The following is a 21,726-nucleotide window of genomic DNA, read 5'->3' as shown; positions in this document are numbered from 1 at the left end:
AGCGGTCGATTCATGACGTGATCGAGAGGCTGATTTTCTATTGGCGGTTCGATTTTTGCGGGAACTAGCGGTGGACAGGTGCGTCTCTTGAATTTGGGTGTCCCCCAGGAGCGAGTTAATCGCTACTGGGCCTTGTTCACCGAACACAGAGGTTTTAAACCTACGTACAAGAAAAAATACAGAGATGTTATTTAGCAATGAATTGGTAACATTAGTTTACATTGATTGAAAACACACGTTCAGTTTTCAGATTGAGATTTTTAAATACGTAATATCTTGAACCAGACCTTTTTTTTATATTTTTATCAAGTCAAAATTAGAAATATGAATTGCGTAGAGTAAGACATCCTTGGAGGAATTCAAATAAAACTTTGAGATTAGGTTTCTGTCTGGTGCAGAGGATACCGTGATCAATAATTGATAATATAATTATTACTGTTTTAATTTAAAAAAAAACTGTGTTTTCAATTTTTATAAGCCATATAATTTAACTTTCCATTAAATTTTTCAGTTTAATTAAATTCATTCTAATTCATTGACCTGAAAAGTCCTAAAATAATGAATTCTTTAAATTTGTCATTTTTTTTTCGAGTGGTCCATTATGCCCCACATATTACATATTGGCTCGAAATATCATAAAAACATCATAGAGGCCATTATTTCCATTACTTAATGGAAAATGGAAAAAAAAATTTTTATCGAATTTTGAGAGGGGCGAATTTTTCGATTTCGCGCCACGAGACGACTAATAAAATACTACTGTACCATATAAGCCACGTACATAATGCTCAGAATCTTGTCATATTATATAAATCAAACTAGTCAATAGTGGCCAAAAAAATGTATAAATTTATTAATCGTAATTGATTTCTATTTTATTTAAAATTTTTTTTTTCTTATTATTTCGAAATATAATTTTAATAATATTAAATTCAAAAATTTTTGATGAATAATGACGTATATTGAGTTAAATCGTTGATAAGTTAAAATAATAAATTTTTTTCTGTTATTAATTCATTAATTATCTTTTCCTCCTATTCGGCCTTCTGTAACTTCATTTCTGTTGAGTTTAGGAAAAAAATGGACATAAACAATTTTGTAGAGAATTAAATTTCCTATAAGATAGTTAAGAGCAAAATTGAAAAAAAAATTTTATTCGCACAGTTATTTTAAAAATAAAAAAAAAAAGAAATTTTACAATGTTATTTAAATGGGAAAGGGGACCCCCCCCCTTGCGCCAGCTCAATTTTTGAGATATTGAGCTCAAACTTTAGGAGAATTTTTTTTTTATATTGAAGAAACTTTTAAGATACGCTTAATCGAAAAAAAAAAATAAAAAGTTATTTTGACACAGTCTAATATATAAGATATATGAAAAAATTCATGTGGGTACTCGAATGAAAGGTCTCGATGAGTATAAAATCATAATGGACTTATATTTACAAAAATTTTAATAATTAACGAATGATAATGTATTTTGTTAACTAATGCTGTTTTTAACGATATAAGCTCATCCCGATGTTACACTCATCGAGATCTTTCATTTGAGTACCCATATAACATTTTTTATATATTTTACATTTATGGTATTTGTAAAATATATAAATATATAAAATATATGAAAAATTAATGTGGGTACTCAAATGAAAGGTCTCGATGAGTATAAAATCAGAATGGGCTTATATTTATGAAAATGTTAATTATTGAGTAATGCCAATTGCATGTTGTTAACTAATGATATTTTGAACTATACAAGCTCATTCCTAAAATTTCTAAATTTAAGAGGTGTGTACAGGACAACGTCTGTCGAGTCCGCTAGTATCTTTATAAATACACGACCTATACTAATAATCTCTTAATATCAACTTAACACTAAAATTTCATTTATTCTCAGTAGTACACATCAAAAATTTTATTTTTACGGGCTATTATCTCATTAAAACAACGCCTGCAGTGTTTATAATGAAATAATCAGCTCTTCCTACACTTTGATAGCTAATTAACTAAACTTTAACACGCATAATCGAATTCTCATAACATTTAAAAGTTATCGATCGTTTCATTAAGATGCTCTTTTTGTTTTTTAGTATAATTTAAAGAAGTTATAAGCAATAATAAACCCGAGTAAAATTATGAGAAACGGATTTATTAGTTTACTATTTTTCGCAAACTTTTTAAAGGTATTATAAAGCATAATTTGAAGGTAGAAGTTTTGTTACCACGTGAAGTTTAATGAGAAGCCCAGACCAGCTATACTATCGATCTCTATAGTTTGTTAGCCATACTGGGTAGCTTGCTTCCCTGATTTAATAATTCAATTCTATTATGTCATGTCAGTTTATATTTAAAATTGTGTTAATTATCAGAATTGTTAAACATATTTTGATATACAGCCAGTTATAAACTTGAAGCTTAACTTCTATCAGTCCCAAAGTATAAATTTAAAAATACTTAATAATTTATACTGTTTTATACAGCAAATTATATTTAGTACTGCAAAATTTATTGTAGTAACTCATTGTATTGATTCAGATTTTTAAATTCTTCAAATTTGTTAATTATATATTAAATATTATTATTATCATCATGTATATCCTATTACTCAAAGATGTTTCCTTGTAATACGACTAGATTTCTTTTAGTTCTTTTCGAAATCAAAAATCCAAATACTATGTTAAAGCTTATGCTTTTCGCTATGTATGTAACTGAGTGGATGTGGTTTTCAGCTATGAGAAGGTTAAATGCAACGAGCGGAGTGCGTGCGCCCAAACACGAATACCGATAACTATATTCATTCGGTTCATAATAAATAATTGTAAATAACATAATATTTTGCACAACATAGTGATCAAAAAAGAATAGTCATATTATAATGTAAAAACAAGTGATTACAAATATTTATCAATCGAGAATATTTTATTTTTATAATTAGTAATAAATATAAGTCTTATTTCCAAATTGTAATATAAGAATTCGTTATTTTATCGCAATATTGTGCCATATCATAGATGACTGAAAAATAAATTATGAACAATGTCTCGGATAGCTGGACTGGTAGAGTTCGTAACGTCTAACTAAACAATCCGGGTTCGACTCCCGGTCTGAACCGTCCGAATTATTTTTTCAGATACCAAAAGTGATACCCACTGAATAGGTCCCCCCTTACCCCTTTATCTTTATGTAAAATAAATCTATGCGGGTGGCCAAGTTATACTTGTAGTAATAATAATCATTATTATTATTTAAAATTTTCCACTAATTAGAGTAATTTATTTGATTAATATAAATAAATATTATTATGACAGATATCGAAGTGAACGTGATTTTGGATCACTTGGGTCAGGAATTAATTTCAACAGCCTGCGTAGGTCTACTCGAACGTGCATTTCGATGTCTCGGAAATGACCTGAAAGCATTTTTAACGACACTCGACGGCGTGAATGATGTGGTACAACATCAATCTGGTACAAATACAGAAGCTGAATTTGTGTGTATGGCTACTCCGGATGCAGTCGAGCTTCATTTTACGACTGATCATCCCTCCATTGCTTATTTACTCGCCGGTAGCCTCAAAGGCATCGCTCGCCAATTTTATAATGACAAAGCTGATGTTTATATTCTTCCTGATCCGTACAACACAAAATTTTTTAGGTACGTATAAAAAAAAAAAAAAAAAAACAATAATGATTTGCCGTAGATATTATTATACTTTATCATTGCTTGTAATTTTTAGGCCGTCAGAACTCACATGAATTTTAGTGTCTCACTTGCACTACAGCGCCGCTCTATAAGTCGGATGCTGTTGCGTGAGCAAAATGCTTATAACGTGAGTGCTGACGGTTTATTTGAGTTCTTCTGCCATGAGAAAAACTCACAACTCGCTAGGAAACTTTTTAGTAGCAACCACATTTTATAATATTGCGTTAGCATAATAATTATAACTATACGACAATTAATACAACAATTTTTTGTATTATAATAGACGTACCATTAAATTAACTGCACCTATCGTTCTTGACAGGATATTTTATTTCTCGAGAGCTTATCAATGTATATTTCTCGTTTAAAGTGTTAGGCGAATAAATGTTAGTCATAAAGAAAAAATTACGATGTGAAGTATGATCTCGGCTACGCTATTAATATATTATTTTTTATACATTTTATTTTAAGTAATTTGTTAGTTCAACATCTATCATTTTTTTACTATTTTCTCTTCTTCTTTTTTTTTTTTTACTTAATGTTTTTCAAAAAAAAGAACGTCATACAAATCTAAAAATGAGTCTATTTACGCAATTCCGACCCTTTCTTTCTCACAACACGTGAAAATTTTTAACCTTTGAGAATCAAATAAATAAAGAATCAAATTAACATTATAATTTGACGAATCAAACAAGCCCTAAATTTCATTCATCACCGCCATAAAAATTAACAGTTCACTATACCTTTGAAACTCATCTTTATTGACTTTTTAACTACCATTGCCGCTCTAAAAACAAATGGAATCACCACAGGCACTAAATTCAAGCCAGATATTATTCTAGAATCACCATTTTCCGACGAGGAATCAAAAAAACTTCCGAAAGGATAAATAAACACGAAAATAATCTACTTTGCATTTGAGTTTAAAATTGTTTATCACTCTTATTAATGTAATTATTGTTACTAGTATTATAAAACACAAGATACACATATTTAGACATATATTTACTGTGTTAAGAATAATTAAAACATTTAACTTTTATAATTTGAATACTCATTATTAAAAAATAACACATTCTAATGCATAAATAATAATCAAAGGTCTTCAACGAGTTTCTAACTATAACAATAATAACTAGAAACCTGTAGCCACTACATAAACCGCCGAGAATTACGAATTATAAATAAAAAATTTTTAATTTTCTTAGCGGGAAGTTAAAAAACCTTTGGCTTGACGATTTTTGAATATTTCTAATCACAATATATACATAGTTTAGGTACTTCTTAAATAAATTTTGAAAATAATATTGCTATGACAGGATCAATTACAAGTATTTTAATAAGAAATGTGACTAGATAAAATCGTAGAACCAACAAATTATTAAGAACCCCCCCCCCCCAAATCTTAATGTAAAAAAATATATGAAATCGTGAAAATTAAGGCACAAATTTAGGTCAAGGCATTTTCCTTGCATCAAAAAATTTTCCTTATTCTCTTAATTATTTAGATGATAAACTGACTGTCGCCGAAAAGAATATTCGAGCATGAAAAGACATAAATTCAGGTTATTACTTTTTTAATGGTACTAAATTTCACTACAGAAATCCATTTTATACTAAGAATGTGCCTGGTACAAAATTTTACGTATTTTAAACTTCCCGCTAAGAAAATTGAAAATTTTCGAAGATCGGGAAGTTATTGGATTTACCCAGTTTTTTGAAAATTGAGTTTTCATCAGATCTCGACGTTTTGAGGTCCTACATGGAAAAATTGAAACCCGACTGGTTCGTGTTCTGCACCAGTCTCAGTTGTGTGCAAGAAAAAATGGAAGAAAAATTAGTTTACACCAGACTCATTCGGGTGCGCACACGACTCAGTCTGGTTTAAGCTAATTTTTCTTCCATTTTTGTGTGTTTTTTTTTTTTTTTTTTTTTAAGGGGGGGGGGATCTTTTTTACGGATTCTAGGCTGTAACGTGGCTGGTCTCGACTGTTCGTAAAGTGAAATAAATTTTTATTATAAAATAAAAATTATCTAAATTTTAATTTAATAATTAATTACGAACTGGGCCGAAAAGACACGCTCGTTACACCCGGAGTGTAACCAACTCGAAGCCGTAGCTTATAAGAGTCGATGCTGCTCCAGATGCCTGTAGCTTTAGATTTTACGGCGGACCAAGCCGATAGCTTTCAAAGCTACAAATAGCTAAATTGATTTAATTCGCGTTAGGAATATGGTCTAGGGCAATTCGTGGGTGGCGATGCTCGTTGAAAGATAGATTCAGCTCCGACACAAAACCAATCTTTGCCGCGTACTGCTCCGCTGATCGCTCAGTATGGAAAAATAGAGCTAAATGGTCGTCAAATACAAATATTGAAAAATACAGCTCAAAGTAAGTTCAATACCGCATCCAATTCTTACCAATATACCACCTGACTTACAACAGGTACTACTACCACTTTGGTGTGCTTTAACGTTGTCCAGCAGTGGTAGATTCCTCGTGGCTGTAGCTGGGCCGGTTACTGGGTCAGGAACAGACGAATAATCGAGGTGACCGACAAACCAGGATCTTCCTCGAACAATGAAACGACGCTTTCCTCAACAAAATGGCTGACTCCTCGAGACCTCTTGAGTACACGACATGCCAAGCTAATTTATCTTGTATATGCGTCGTATTATTTAATTAATGTACGACGTACTCCTTGTTAACTGATAATCGGAGTCGTGTCGTACTATTATAGATTAAAATGCCGTTATTATTGAATAAACGGTGTAAATTAATAAAATACCGAACATTGCGTTGTAACACGGTAAAGATAATTATTTATATTTTAACAAATATATCAATTACAAAAGTATACATTATGAAGGTTGAACAAAAACTGAATGCACGCGGCTTCCGCGTACATTAATTAGCATTGAGAAGTGGGGAGACGTCTAGCTCCACTCTCAAACGATTTTTGTACATTTAGCGATTAACTGATAATCGGAGTCGTGTCGTACTATTATAGATTAAAATGCCGTTATTATTGAATAAACGGTGTAAATTAATAAAATACCGAACATTGCGTTGTAACACGGTAAAGATAATTATTTATATTTTAACAAATATATCAATTACAAAAGTATACATTATGAAGGTTGAACAAAAACTGAATGCACGCGGCTTCCGCGTACATTAATTAGCATTGAGAAGTGGGGAGACGTCTAGCTCCACTCTCAAACGATTTTTGTACATTTAGCGATTATCGCCTAATTTCTAATCAGATTTTACATGTTATCTGCTGATGATATTTGCATCAGGTGGTAAATTGGTGTTTGCCTAATGTGAGCCAACTGGCCACGTTGCAATTTATTGAACTTAAGTTCTGGAATTTACTTTTAATAACTTAATTATTAACGTAATATAATAACTTAATTTCATCATGTGATAAAATTCTTTAGAATTCATTTACCAGCGTGGATATTGAGTCCGGGATTATTTAGTTAGAAATTTATGTCGAATATTCTTAAGAATTTATTTCAATCTCGGATATTAAAATTACGAATTGATTGAATAAATTTACGCGTCGAATTTTAGTTCGGATTTTTGGGAATTAAATTATTAGTCGTGAAAATAATTTTATAATGTAATTGCTAGTTGATGACTAAAATTTTTAAGTTGAAAACTAATGTAATAATTTTTCTTGAATTAAATTTGATTTGTAAATAAAAGTAAAGTAAATTCAGAATGTGTGAGTGTGTGCGGGTTATGCGTGTGAAATTTGTACGGGTAATGTGTGATAGAGAGTGTTAATAGTGTTGTAAGTATTGGTAGTCCTGTGGACTTAAAATCAAGTTAACAGTGTGTGGAGTTAGTTTTGTTCAGTCGTCCGGTGGACTTGTAATTTTAAGTTTAGTTTTAGGACAGGTGTGGGAGACCGTTTGTTAGAAAAAGCCCATTAGTTTAGGACAGGTACGGGAGACCATTTGTTAGAAAAAGCCCAACTAGTTTTAGGACAAGTGTAGGAGACCGTTTGTTAGAAAAAGCCCAACTAGGTTAATCAGGTTGTGGGAGACCGTTTGTTAGAACATCCCAGCTAGTCATCGCATCGTCGTTTGGAAAGGTTTCGTTGTAAATATTGTTGTCTCGCAGTTAATTTCTCCACGTCCCTAGATCATAAGTTAATTATAGTGTGAGTGAGTGAGTGAACATTTTGTTAAATTGGCTGTTATTAATAAATCCTGGATATTGTTAGTTGAGAATTTATTTATTTCACAGCACCTTCCTCCACTCTCTCTACTCTAAGATAAGCTCTCGGCTCTGGAACCGGTTCCAGGAACCGCGATAATAACCTTGTGGCGCCCTTTTGTTTATTAATTTAGCTTTCAATTTTATTTAGTTTATTGTTTTATTAAGGGACCAAAATGTGCAGTATCAAATCTGTTTCAGGGTGACCGATTGGACCGGGCTAACCACCCGCGTTACATTTGAATTTCAAACCGCAATAACTTTTGAATGAATGAACGGATTTTCACGCGGTTGGCAGCATTCGACGCAATTTTTGAAGCCTCGAAGAATCTTTGAGTATAAATTGATCGAACTAGGAATTGCGGAGTGATTCCGAAAAAACATTTTTTCGGTTTTCTTTCGACAACGATAACTCACGAACGAATCAACCGATTTTGACCGGACTGGCGGCAATCGACGTGGTCTTTTGATGTTAAGAGCTGATGTTAAGAGCAAAAAAACCACATTTGAAAAAATTTTATTTTGTAGTTTTTTTGAGATTTCTCAAAATCTACTGGTCCGAATCGGTCCAGAGTGTATTCAAAATCTAAGTTCGGTCAAGCTCTTTTAAATGGCGCTAACTGCGATGAACTCGATCAAACCATTCAAAAGTTATAAAAGGGTTACACACACACACACACACACACACACACACGCACACACACACACACACACACACACACACATCTGGTCATGTGGCAAGCTCCCTCTCCAAAATGCAGTCGACAACAGCAATGCCGGCTTTGTAGCAGTATCAGTAGAGGGCATCCGCTTCTATAGCTGTTACGCACCACCTAGCCTCTCTACTGTCGAATTCACCGCATTTCTGGATCGACTTACCGAGGACGCGAAGCATTACCACCCAGAGGCAATAGCCGGGGACTTCAACGCCTGGGCAGTAGACTGGGGCAGCAAGCATACAAACGCGCGAGGAAAGGAACTACTAGAAGCCTTTTCTACATTAGATGTAGTACTGCTCAACAGTAGTGATACACCAACCTACACCAAAGGAGACGCAATTTCTATTGTAGATCTCACTTTCGTCAGTAGCAGCCTCACCAGAGGTAATATCAACTGGAAGATGATGGATATCTACACAGCCAGCGACCACAACGCGATTCTCTGGGAAATATCAAACGTCCAGAGCCCGAGAAGACCTAAAAAGCAACTTAACACCATTGGTTGGAAGGTAAAAACTCTTGACCCAAGTGCATTGTTAGTAGCTCTCAATAGTGACCAGATTATCGCGGGCTGCGCAGAAGAGAAGACCAAGGACCTGGAAAGAGTGACCCAGGCTTGTGACGCCAGTATGTCTCGTAGACGTGGCATGAACACAAGACCTTCCGTTCACTGGTGGAACGACCACATCAGCGCCCTTCGTAAAGAGTGTCATCAGAAGAGAAGAATATCTCAGCGTGGCTACCGTCGACCTAACTCTGCGGAGCTGGTCGCAGAGTACAAAGAAGCCCGTCGATCCCTGAACAAAGCCATCAAAGATAGCAAAAGAAAATGCTGGAAGGAGCTCATCAACGAGGTGGACAGAGATCTGTGGGGTAGGCCGTATAAGGTGGTCATGACCCATCTTAAAAACCAGCTAATGCCATCACCCACGTGTCCTCAACTCCTACAGAAGATCGTTAACGCGTTGTTCCCCGAACAAAGCAAGTTTAACTACCTATTAGCGCAGAATAAAATGGATGACATTCCATCTGTCACGGAGGAAGAACTGATGGAGGCTTGTAATCGTGTAGGGAACAATAAAGCGCCGGGATTCGACGGGGTCCCCAATATTGCTTTAAAAACAACTATAAAAGCAGTGCCATCAGTGTTCCTGGACGTCTACGACACATGCCTCAAGAAAGGGATTTTCTCTCGGAAGTGGAAGCAGCAAAGACTAGTACTACTTCCAAAAGGGAAAAAGCCACCAGAAGAACCGTCATCTTATCGACTACTTTGTATGTTAGACACGGCAGGTAAGATATTTGAGCGTATAATCCATCAAAGAATAGAAGCAGTTGTCGATCTACTCCTGGCAGACAACCAGTATGGTTTTCGGAAAGGACGATCCACCCTGGACGCAATCAATCTGGTTGTTGCAACGGCCAAGGAGGCAATCGAAGGGATCAGATGGAAGGGTGGAGCGAAGAAGTACTGCCTGGTGGCCACTTTGGACATCAGAAATGCCTTCAACTCCGCCAACTGGGACTGCATTATGCAAGCCCTGGAAGAGAAAAACGTACCAGGATACCTACGTAGGATAGTGGCTAGCTACTTCACGGACAGAATCCTGAGATACGACGAGAAAAATGGTCCAAAAGAGTATGATATTACCGGAGGTGTAATCCAGGGTTCCGTTCTGGGTCCACTTCTGTGGAATGTCATGTATGATGGCCTGCTGAGACTGACTCTTTTAAGTGTCAAGCTTGTTGCGTATGCAGATGATGTAGCTGTCGTAATCGTTGCTAAACACCTAGATGAGATGAACCACATGTTCGGTATCACCTTTGAGAAATTTAACCGGTGGATGGACTCAATGAATCTACAACTGGCTAAACAGAAGACTGAGGCTGTGGTTATTACCAGCAGAAAAGTGATAGAGACCATAAAGCTGAAAGTCGGAGAACAAGAAATCACATCACAACCATATATCCGATATCTGGGAGTGATGCTTGATGCCCGACTCAACTTTAAGCAGCAAGTCGAACACGTGAGTGCAAAAGCATCAGCAGTAGTAGCTAGCTTAGCACGACTGATGCCAAACGTCGGAGGCCCAAAGCAGAGCAGAAGACTACTGCTATCATCTGTAGTCACATCAATGCTCACTTACGGAATATCTATCTGGGCGGACGCACTAGAGAAGCAAGAATCATGGAGAAAGGCTGGACCAGTCTACCGTCTGAGTGCCTTAACAGTAGCAAGTGCCTTCCGTACAATATCTATGGAAGCAGTGTGTGTCATTTCCGGAACTTTGCCTCTCAGAGTCTTAGCTGAGGAAAGACGGATCTTTGACCAAAGAAAGAAGTCAACCACACTAAGCACTGAGGAGCTTAGAACAGAAGAACGGCAGAAGAGCATAAGTCGATGGCAACTACAGTGGGATGCCACAGTGAAGGGTAGGTGGACGCATCGTCTCATATCAAGGATCAACATTTGGCTAAACCGGAGTCACGGTGAGGTCAACTATTATCTTACGCAGATGTTATCAGGACACGGCTATTTCCGGGCGTATCTCCACCGCTTCAAGCATGATGATTCCCCGGAGTGCCCGTCCTGCTCAGAAGTCAATGAAGATGCAGAGCACGTATTTTTTGAGTGCCCACGTTTTTATCCACAGCGAGATGAGCTGGAGAATATCCTGAAGAGGAAAATCCAACAAGAGACAATAGTAGAAGCAATGCTGTCATCAGAGGCTGCCTGGAACGCCACAAACACGTTTGTCACGGGAGTCCTCTCAGACCTGCGGTCCATAGAAAGAAGAAGAGCGAATGACGCCAATTAGAAGGAGGAAAGAATAACACCTTAGCCACCAGAAGAAAGAGCAGTAGCTAGATCCTCCCCTCACGAAGTAATGCCTGACGGCGGTTTCCATGAGGGATTAGGGGAAAGAGGAAAAGGGGTTTAGGGTTTAGTGGGTAGGGGCGCTAGCGTCGAGTTTTAGTATGACACTGCGTCGAGTCGCCACATATCCAGGCCAAACAGCTATGCCTTGCAACGTGGCCAGTTGGCTCACATTAGGCAAACACCAATTTACCACCTGATGCAAATATCATCAGCAGATAACATGTAAAATCTGATTAGAAATTAGGCGATAATCGCTAAATGTACAAAAATCGTTTGAGAGTGGAGCTAGACGTCTCCCCACTTCTCAATGCTAATTAATGTACGCGGAAGCCGCGTGCATTCAGTTTTTGTTCAACCTTCATAATGTATACTTTTGTAATTGATATATTTGTTAAAATATAAATAATTATCTTTACCGTGTTACAACGCAATGTTCGGTATTTTATTAATTTACACCGTTTATTCAATAATAACGGCATTTTAATCTATAATAGTACGACACGACTCCGATTATCAGTTAACAAGGAGTACGTCGTACATTAATTAAATAATACGACGCATATACAAGATAAATTAGCTTGGCTAAATAAAACACCTCGATTATTCGTCTGTTCCTGACCCAGTAACCGGCCCAGCTACAGCCACGAGGAATCTACCACCGCTGGACAACGTTAAAGCACACCAAAGTGGTAGTAGTACCTGTTGTAAGTCAGGTGGTATATTGGTAAGAATTGGACGCGGTATTGAACTTACTTTGAGCTGTATTTTTCAATATTTGTATTTGACAACCATTTAGCTCTATTTTTCCATACTGAGCGATCAGCGGAGCAGTACGCGGCAAAGATTGGTTTTGTGTCGGAGCTGAATCTATCTTTCAACGAGTATCGCCACCCACGAATTGCCCTAGACCATATTCCTAACGCGAATTAAATCAATTTAGCTATTTGTAGCTTTGAAAGCTATCGGCTTGGTCCGCCGTAAAATCTAAAGCTACAGGCATCTGGAGCAGCATCGACTCTTATAAGCTACGGCTTCGAGTTGGTTACACTCCGGGTGTAACGAGCGTGTCTTTTCGGCCCAGTTCGTAATTAATTATTAAATTAAAATTTAGATAATTTTTATTTTATAATAAAAATTTATTTCACTTTACGAACAGTCGAGACCAGCCACGTTACAATATAAAAATAACCACGCAGAATCCCCAATTAAATAAATAAATATATAATAATTTTTCTCAACATAAAATTAATCACCAAAATAATATCTACAGGTATTTTCGTCTCAAATGCCAAAATCTCAATAAATAAATTCCCGATAATTAATATAATGTTCATAAATAATAATCTTGCAATAAATAATAATAATAATAATAATAATAATTCAATTGTTCATAATAAATTATTTAGTAAAATATTCAGCAAATAAAAAAAGGCTGGCAATGGCCTGGTCGGCTCGGTGCTCGCTTTTTGAAAGAGTGGGACCCGGATTCGATCCCAGCACGCACCAATATTTTTCAGTGATTATAATTAAAAACATGTGCATTACGTTACGTTGCCAGCCTCTGGAAGTGGCAGAGATAGCCGGGCGGCACACGTCTAACTTGGGCGATCACTCATTTAAGCAACAACTTGAATGGGTGATCACTCTAGTCAACGTTGGCTAGCGCGAGGGATCTCTGCACACTAGGAGAGGGGCCTAATGCTCCAGTGGTCGATAAAGAAGAGTTTCTTATCAATCACTGTAGACTTAGCCCAGCTCCGACTGTACTATCATAGGTTTTCTCTGTGGTTTCCCCATGATTCTGTTCCAACAGCCTGAGAAGGTGAGGTTCAGGGTGAATACGGTACAGAAAGCACAAGTCGATCCACAGCCGTAATAAAGAGGGAGGTATAGAGTGGAGATATAGAATGGAGATAAAGTGGGGATATCAGCTTTGTAAAAACCAGATAACGGTATACAAGTAAAACTCAATAATAAAATACTCAGCAAATAATTTGCGCGCGTAAAATGGACGCCAAATATTCGTTAGTTCTTTGTAACTTTGACCTTGGGTACGGATTACCTACGTTGTAAAATTTAACCGACGCTGTACTGGAGTTCGTGAGAAGACAATGGAATTCTAGAAGATTTTACTATTCGGTTTTATTTTATTGAATTATTTAATAAAATATGTACAACTAAAATCGATTTTCAGATATTCAAAAATTGTTAACAAATAATCGAGTAAATTAGTTTTATCAAATAAATTCTCACGAAAATTTACATCACACGGTCTCTGAGTGACTCTCGGGTAAAGATCCCCTTGAGATCCACTCAGTACCAACTAACGAATAAAAATCAATTGAAATCAACTATTGAATTATTATTATTAATCAATTATATAAGGAATAGTTAATCAGAGGAGAAGTAAACCGAGTATAAACCCCGCGGTCCACTCCTAGCCCACAGAGTAATATATTCAATACCTTGATGAATAAACGACGATCTAACTCACTACTTGAGATTGAAGTCCTAGATGTTGTTGGCTTCTTACGTCTGTTAACTACTACGGGGATTGGTCTCCTTTACTTCAGTGGCACACTGTCTGGCGGTTACACAACTTCTCCCTGTTGCAATGCACGGCTCCTCTATAATAACCCCCAAACTACCCCCTCCTACTCTCTCTCTTTAGGCCCGAAGATCGAGACGCGCCAGTGCTGCGTCGTAAAATTATCGATATCTGGTGATATATCGACTCAAGGTAATTTTACCCTGTTACAACCCCTTTCGTCCTTTGAAAAGGGCGTCACTAGGATTTTAGACACGGTGTCCCAGAAACCGGGGAAGCATTAGAGGGAAAGACAAGGTCGTGAGAAATTCGAGAGGGATGTAAATAATACTGAGAAATATTAATAACAATAATGAAATTATTTATTCAAATTTTATCGATTAAAATTAACAAATTTATTAACAATATTCTCTTTAAAACTAACTTAAATGTGAGAACCTCTCACCTACGCAGGCACTCGCCAGAACTTCTTACAAATCGATCATCTAAACTCTTTATTTACCTAAAACCTCGTCAACCTGACAGAATACCATAAAATACCATAAATTACCCCATCAACCTGACGGACTACCATATAATATCTTAAATTTTACCTCGTCAACTTAACGGACTACCATAATATATTTTAACCACAACTAAATCCTTATTTCCGACTGCGCCCCCGACTCGGGCGTCTACACAGCGGTTTCCTAACTTATTCCGTTGTACCCCCGACTCGGGCGTCTATACAACGTTTTCTAAGTGACTGTACTCACACGCTCTCATTCAATTTCATATAAAATCGTTCACCGGACGCTAACTCAATTCACAATTTTACAAATTACTAAAATTCTCATAATTACTAATCGACTAAATTCCCAAAATTCATATTATCATAATTCACAAAATTTAACTCCGAACATTTATTCAAAACAAAATTCCGATTCACTAACTAATTTCATTGATCAAATTCCTTAACTAAATTCATTAAAAAATCTTCATTAAATAATCTTCTTAATAAAATTCATCAAATAATTTTTTAAACAAAGTACATTAAATAATCTTCTAGACTCAACAAATTTTTCAATAAATTTATTCACTAAATTAACTAAATCAATTAAACTCAGTCCACCGGCCTAAATTTAATTTTACAAAATTCCTAATGCCAAATACTGCAACTTAACACGTCTTATGAAATTTTCAAACTACAGAAATTTCCAGAATGACTTTCACTATCTTTATTACACAATTACTTTTACAAATTACAAATTTTGTCATTATAATTTTCACTAAAATAATTTACTTATGCCAAAAACCTGTAACTAAACTAACTAAATGACCTTGACAAATAATTTACGCAAATAGAACCAACTAATATAAAAGTAACGCCTGAGACAGTAGCGATCATTAATTTACAAAATTTAATTACAACTATTCCAACCTCTCAATTTACTAAATTAAGTTTTGGCCTAAAACAATTGCAAAATACCTGAGACTCAATTATTGTTATTATCCAACGACCACTGATACTCCGGTCCAACTTGGCGGGATCAGCTGCTTGGCGTTTCGTCGTCTCGAACTAGGGTGCTGGCTCCAATCAGGGTTTGTCCAATTCCAAATGCCATGATAAATTCCTCCGTAGTTGCTCTCTATCCTCGATGCCCAAAACTGCACTGTCCTAATTTAAACTGGCCCCAACAAGGGTCACTAATTCAAAAAGGCAAAAGGCCACTGGCTTTCAGAAGGGAAAAAGCCTCGTTCTTTCTCCTGCCGGCTCTTTTATAACCCCGAACTTCAGGTTCTCGAACTTTCTTATTGTTATCCCCGCTTCATTTTCCGGGGACAGTAGTGGGGACTTTCGATTTGCTCGCTCGGTGACAAGTCAAAGCTACTTATCAAAATCGAAAGGTAAGGGAAAGCCCTTACTTACCGAGGCGTCAATTACGTGGTCGATAATGACCATAGGAAGTTGTTGTCATTATCGACCATAGAAAAATTGTGTTTTATTAACCCTTCGTACCTGTTGTTTTTTTTTGTCTCACTTGCACTATAGCGCCGCCCTATAAGTTGAATGTTGTTGCGTGAGAGAAATTCTCATAGCAACCGGCTCGAAGGGTTAAACTGCTATTAGAGTTTTGAGCTAGGGATGGAAACATAAGCTGAAGAATCGATTCTCGATTCCGATTCTTTTTTCAGAAATTTCGATTCTCAGAATCGATTAATCAATTTCAAGAATCGATTCTTTAAATAATCGATTCTGAGTAAGGTAAAAGCCCCAATAGATGATCACGTACCAGTATATGATCACTCCATGTATCTGTATATCTATATTCACAATATTGGTACATGATCATCTATTGGAGCTTTTACCTTAAATGTTTTTTTTTTAAATTAAAATTTTATAAATTTTTTTAATTTTAAGAATAAAACTAGTAAAATAAGGTAAAAGGTACAATAAAATGCAAATTTATAAAATATTATGTTTTATTAGAAAAGTAACCCGTGTAAAAAAAATCGTCTTTAAAGTGTCTTAAAATTGCTGTTTGTTCAAGATCTTAAACCTGACACAAACCAAGACTGTTTTAAGGTAGTTGTAGCGTGATAGGCATTTCAACAGAAAATTATGAAATTTTTTTTATTGAAAGATAAATATATTAATAATTCACTACCAAAATTTCAGATCAATTGACCGCACCGTTTTTGAGTAATTAATTTTCGAAATTGTATCTTTTACACGTAGAGGTATAGAGAGATGGTAAAGTTAGTATGAAATCTTCCATACCACTCGAGTGGGCCAAAGATTTCATACTAACTTTATCATCTCTCTATACCGCTACGTGTAAAAGATGCAATTTCAAAAATTAATTACTCAAAAACGGTGCGGTCAATTGATCTGAAATTTTGGTAGTGAATTATTAATATATTTATCTTTCAATAAAAAAAATTTCATAATTTTCTGTTGTAATGACTATCACGCTACAACTACCTTAAGACTCTTTTAAGATACAAAAAAAAATTCCAAGAGCCGATTTTTGAAATTTGGTTCTTGAATTCATTATGAAAATTAATTTTTAGACATTTTTTAGACAATTTTGCGAGTTTTTAACCGCAACATTTTTGAGTACGCTCTTTTCAAATTGAATTTGAAATTGTTGAAAAATTATTATCCCACAATTTCAAGACTTTTTTAAGACGCTGCATTTTAATGTTCCGGAGCTCTGTTGCTGTGAGCTTATCTTAAAATAGTCTCTAAATTTTTTTTAAGATTTTTTTAATCTCTCAAAGAGATAGCTGTTCTAAGATAGCTCTTCGATGTCTTAAAAGTCTGATGGAAGTTTCATAGAACACAATTTTTTGAATTTCTAAGCCGCAATAACCTTTGAATGAGCCAAACGATTTTTTCGCGGCTTACGGCAATTAACGCAGTTTTTAGGGCTCTTTTAAGAAGCTTAGAGCGCGAACTCGTCAGACTAAAAATTTCATAAAAATTCTAAAGAAAACTTTTTCTTCAATTTGTTTCGACAACGATATCTCACGAACGAATCAACCAACTTTGACCGGACTGGTGACAATCAACGTGGTTTTTCAAGGTTAAGAGCTGAGTAGTTTTTGGAATCGATCAGTCGAGCCGTTTAGAAGTTATTCCAAAAAAACATTTTTTGAAAATTCTATTTTTGAGATTTCTCAAAATCTAGTGAACTGAATCGATTCAAATTTTCACGAAATTTAATGGCAATGATGCTCTTTGGATCGCCACCTATCTCGATCCGATTGGCCGAGCCGTTCAAAAGTTATAAGAGGTTTACAGGTTTACATACATACACACGCACACACACACACATACACATACAGACAGACACCATCGCGGGAATAGTCGGGGAAGCTTCTTAGGACCTTAAAACGTCAAGATTTGATGAAAACTCAATTTTTTAAAAACGGTGTAAAAACAATAACTTCCCGATTTTCGAAAATTTTTAATTTTGCTAGCGGGAAGTTAAAAAAAAATAAAAAAAAAAAAGGAAGGTAAGAAAACGATGCGGGCGCAAAGAGAGCGCTAAATTTAAAATATTTTCACAATGAAATATACAATTACTTTGGACCATTTTTTATTCAATATATTGATGCTATAGTGTCATTACTCCGGCATTAGAATGAATTATAGACTCGATCACTGAGAATCGATTCTGATAGCTGGGAATCGAGTCTAAATAATCGAGTTTTTTGACCACAGAATCGATTCTCGGGTAGAATCGGAATCGATTTTACCACCCCTGTTTTGAGCTCGGACAGCTCAAAATGACACAAAAATCATATTTTCGCCAATCATTGTATAAATTGTCAATTTTAGTCAAACACCAACTTTTTTGTTATGTTGGAATTTTTACTTTTTGCCAAAAAGTAATCAATTCATCATACACAAAACTTTCACTTACACGTAAGCTATGTTTTAATACTCGGGTATTGTGAAACAAAAATTTTAACACTTGCAAATTAGATGGCAGTTGATTTCCGACAATATCATGATGTGGCTTTCCAATCAAAAATATATTTTCTTTCTGATCTTCCATTATAGAAAAAAAATAGGACTCAATGAAAATAATGCCGTTCATGTTATCTAATTTTTAACCTCAAATACGCACCTTACGTAAGACTTTACTAACGGTATATAGTACTCAATAACTTTAATAAAAGATACAGTTCAATTTACAAATCAAAATAATAATCACTCAAGAACAATACTTTTGGAACATATAAATGTTTTAATTATGACATTATTTAGTTAATAATTTATACAGAGTAACTGAGACGAATTTCGCAAAGTAAATTCTATAGAAACTATAGACGTATACCCTGATAGCCACAGTTTCAGACCAACCAAGTTGGTGTCAGATAGTTGCCACCAACTTAGCGACAACTTGCGGCCAACTTCCGAATTTGTAACTGTTGGCGCCAAGTTGGCTACAAGTTTCTGAGAAAAAAGAGACCAATATACTGCCGCAATATGTCGCCAAATTTCTTGAGAAACTTATCGTCAACTTGGTGTGAAAAAGTTTCAGAGCAACTTTTGCCGACAACTTGGTGACAACTTGGTGAACAAGTTGACACCAACCGAGTTACTTTCCAAGAGTTGCCGCCAAGTTGGTGACAAGTTGCGGCAGTAGATTGACAGAAAGTTGCGGCCAACTTGGCTATCAGGGTAAATGCATGAGAATTGATGGTAAACAATGGAATTCCATGAACCTTGTTGGCAAATTATCGACAGAGAATTATTTTGGGTCTTCGAACGAGGCGTCCAGCGCATTAGCATCACAATGTATTAGCATCACAATGCATTAGCATTACAGTGTACATTATATTTTAAATCGAAGTTTGTGTTATATTTTGATTATTGTGAAATAATAAAGATGGCTGAAACTGATCCAAAGGACTCTAACAATGCCCAAACCCATGTCCCTCCGACATATATATATATACATATATATATATATATATATATATATATATATAGTATATATATATATATATATATATATATATATATATATATATTAAGCTGTGCCAAAAAAATCGGATATTTTTTTTTCACTTTCCGCTCAAAATATCGTAGAAGATGTCGAAACAAAAGGCCTGTCCAAAGGAGAGTTCTTAATTTTAATTTTAAGAGGTCCTCCATGGATTCTGAAGTTTTTCCCATTTAAATAACACGGGAAAAAATTTTTTTTTTTTCATTTTTACTGCCGCAACGTCTGAAGATTTCATTTTTTCATAAAATAAACTATTAGACCTCATTTGGGATTAAATTTTGAACAAAAAATTTCATTGGCTCATATTGCTACCATCGAAGCCTGACTTTTTATAAAGCTTTACAGTATCAATTTTCCCCAAATTTCGTGTTTTTCGTAATTTTTAGCTAAACTATCCAAGATAGAACAAAAAGTCAAATGACAATTTTGTAGTCCATTTGACGTACTACAAAAAACATTCAGATAAATTTTTTGTATCATCAATATTTTCAAAGTTACAGACCAACAAAATCCTATTTTTCTAATTTCCAGACATTTAAACGTATTTGGTTTGTAACTTAGTAATGTAGTAACTCTTAGTAACGTTAGAAAATTTTTTCCTATGCTCTTCAACAACTTGCAATAAATATTGCCTTTGTTCATCACTCCTGGTCAAACAGTTGTTGTACTCCTGAATTAATGCTACGCCTCGTTCAGCGAGATCATTAATCACTTGTAAGTCAGACAGCACTGATTTACAGTGTAAATAATTTTGATCAGATGCCCAGAGATCTGGATCCTTGTCCATGAATTGATGCGGTAATTCAAATTGTTGAAATAAAAGCAATGATTGCTTGCTAGCAAAATCACAGAGATTTTTCGATAATAACAAGCTTATATCTTTGGCAATAAACTTTTTCGAGTTTGCAGCATTACTGTTTCGCACTTTCATTGCAGCTACGATTTGCCTTTTCATTTGTAAGAGTACACTGTCATCAAATAACGCTAAACCGACTAACTCTTCGGATAAGTACCATAAATGTCTTAATAATGTCGAGCTTGCTGCGTCAGCAATTTTTTTATGAACAGAACGGTATTGATATAAATTTTTAACCATATTCAAATCTTGATTAGGTGACTTTATCGCAGAAGGTGCTTGAAACCATGAAATGACATAAAATTCGACGAGGAATAAGCAGACATATCTTAGTCCATTTACCTCAGTGGAATTCATTTGAAACTGTTTTCGAAACATAAACAGTTTCAAAGCGTACAGAGCTTTTGACATCCATCTGGCATGGTGGTTGGGTCCTGGAGCTTTAAAGCTTATTCCATTTTTTGGAGAACCGCCTAAAAATATCAACACCAATTTTAAAAACTCTTTATAATCTTTTCGGTCATGCTTTTCCTGAAATATAAAATTTGTAATTGAATTTTGAGGATCTGAATCAAGATTTATGACTAATCAATAAATTAACCGCAATTATCATTTAGAATTTGAAGAAAACAGTATGATCCGGTTTTAAATGAGTACTATGCGAATAACGCTACTAAGTCAGAAAATTAGGAGAGTAAAATAATTTCCAATTTTTTATAGTGAGTTCTGAAAGGATGTAACTTTATTAAAAGCTGCTATTTCGAGATGAAATAAAGCATTTTAACTCTTAAATTCTCTACTCATAAGAATGAGACACAGAATTTTTCACAGGTTTTCCTTTCAGCCCGATCAGAACTAATATTAATCAAAATAATTTTTAAAATTTATTGATTTTCAAATCTATTTCTGAAAGAGGTTCATTTGACCAAAAAATGTAGACGAGAATTTTGACAATGAAAAGAAAAATTTTATAAGATAATAATAATGCTCGATAAACAATTACGATTGTTATAGAATATTTTGTAGTTGGTATATGATCGTCGGAGTTTTTGTCTTGAGTTCATTATTGCGAAACCATAGTGTACTTTCCAAAATAACCAAAACGATGACCTTCTTAAAACTAATGTACAAATGTCAATAATTAGAAAAAATGATTATAATTTAAATACCTGTAGTCGATCAATAATGAAATTTATTATTTAATTTTTAACTTCCCGCTAAGAAAATCGAAGATTTTCAAAAATCGGGAAGTTATTGTTTTCACCCCGTTATACAAAAATCGAGTTTT

General features: G+C 35.0%; 1 protein-coding gene across 3 annotated transcripts in view; it reads left to right on the top strand.

The window, feature by feature from the left end:
• Positions 1-21,726, top strand: part of LOC123271496 (head-specific guanylate cyclase) — a 296,342-nt gene that overhangs the window by 245,703 nt on the left and 28,913 nt on the right. For all 3 annotated transcript variants that reach the window (XM_044737842.1, XM_044737840.1, XM_044737841.1), the window contains one exon: positions 3,306-3,651. In XM_044737842.1, the coding sequence (XP_044593777.1) occupies positions 3,306-3,651 (346 nt within the window). The remainder of the gene's footprint in view (positions 1-3,305; positions 3,652-21,726) is intronic.

This window comes from Cotesia glomerata, linkage group LG9, assembly GCF_020080835.1.
Source record: "Cotesia glomerata isolate CgM1 linkage group LG9, MPM_Cglom_v2.3, whole genome shotgun sequence".
Classification (NCBI taxonomy): Eukaryota; Metazoa; Arthropoda; class Insecta; order Hymenoptera; family Braconidae; genus Cotesia; species Cotesia glomerata.
This window is presented reverse-complemented; position numbering and strand designations above follow the sequence as displayed.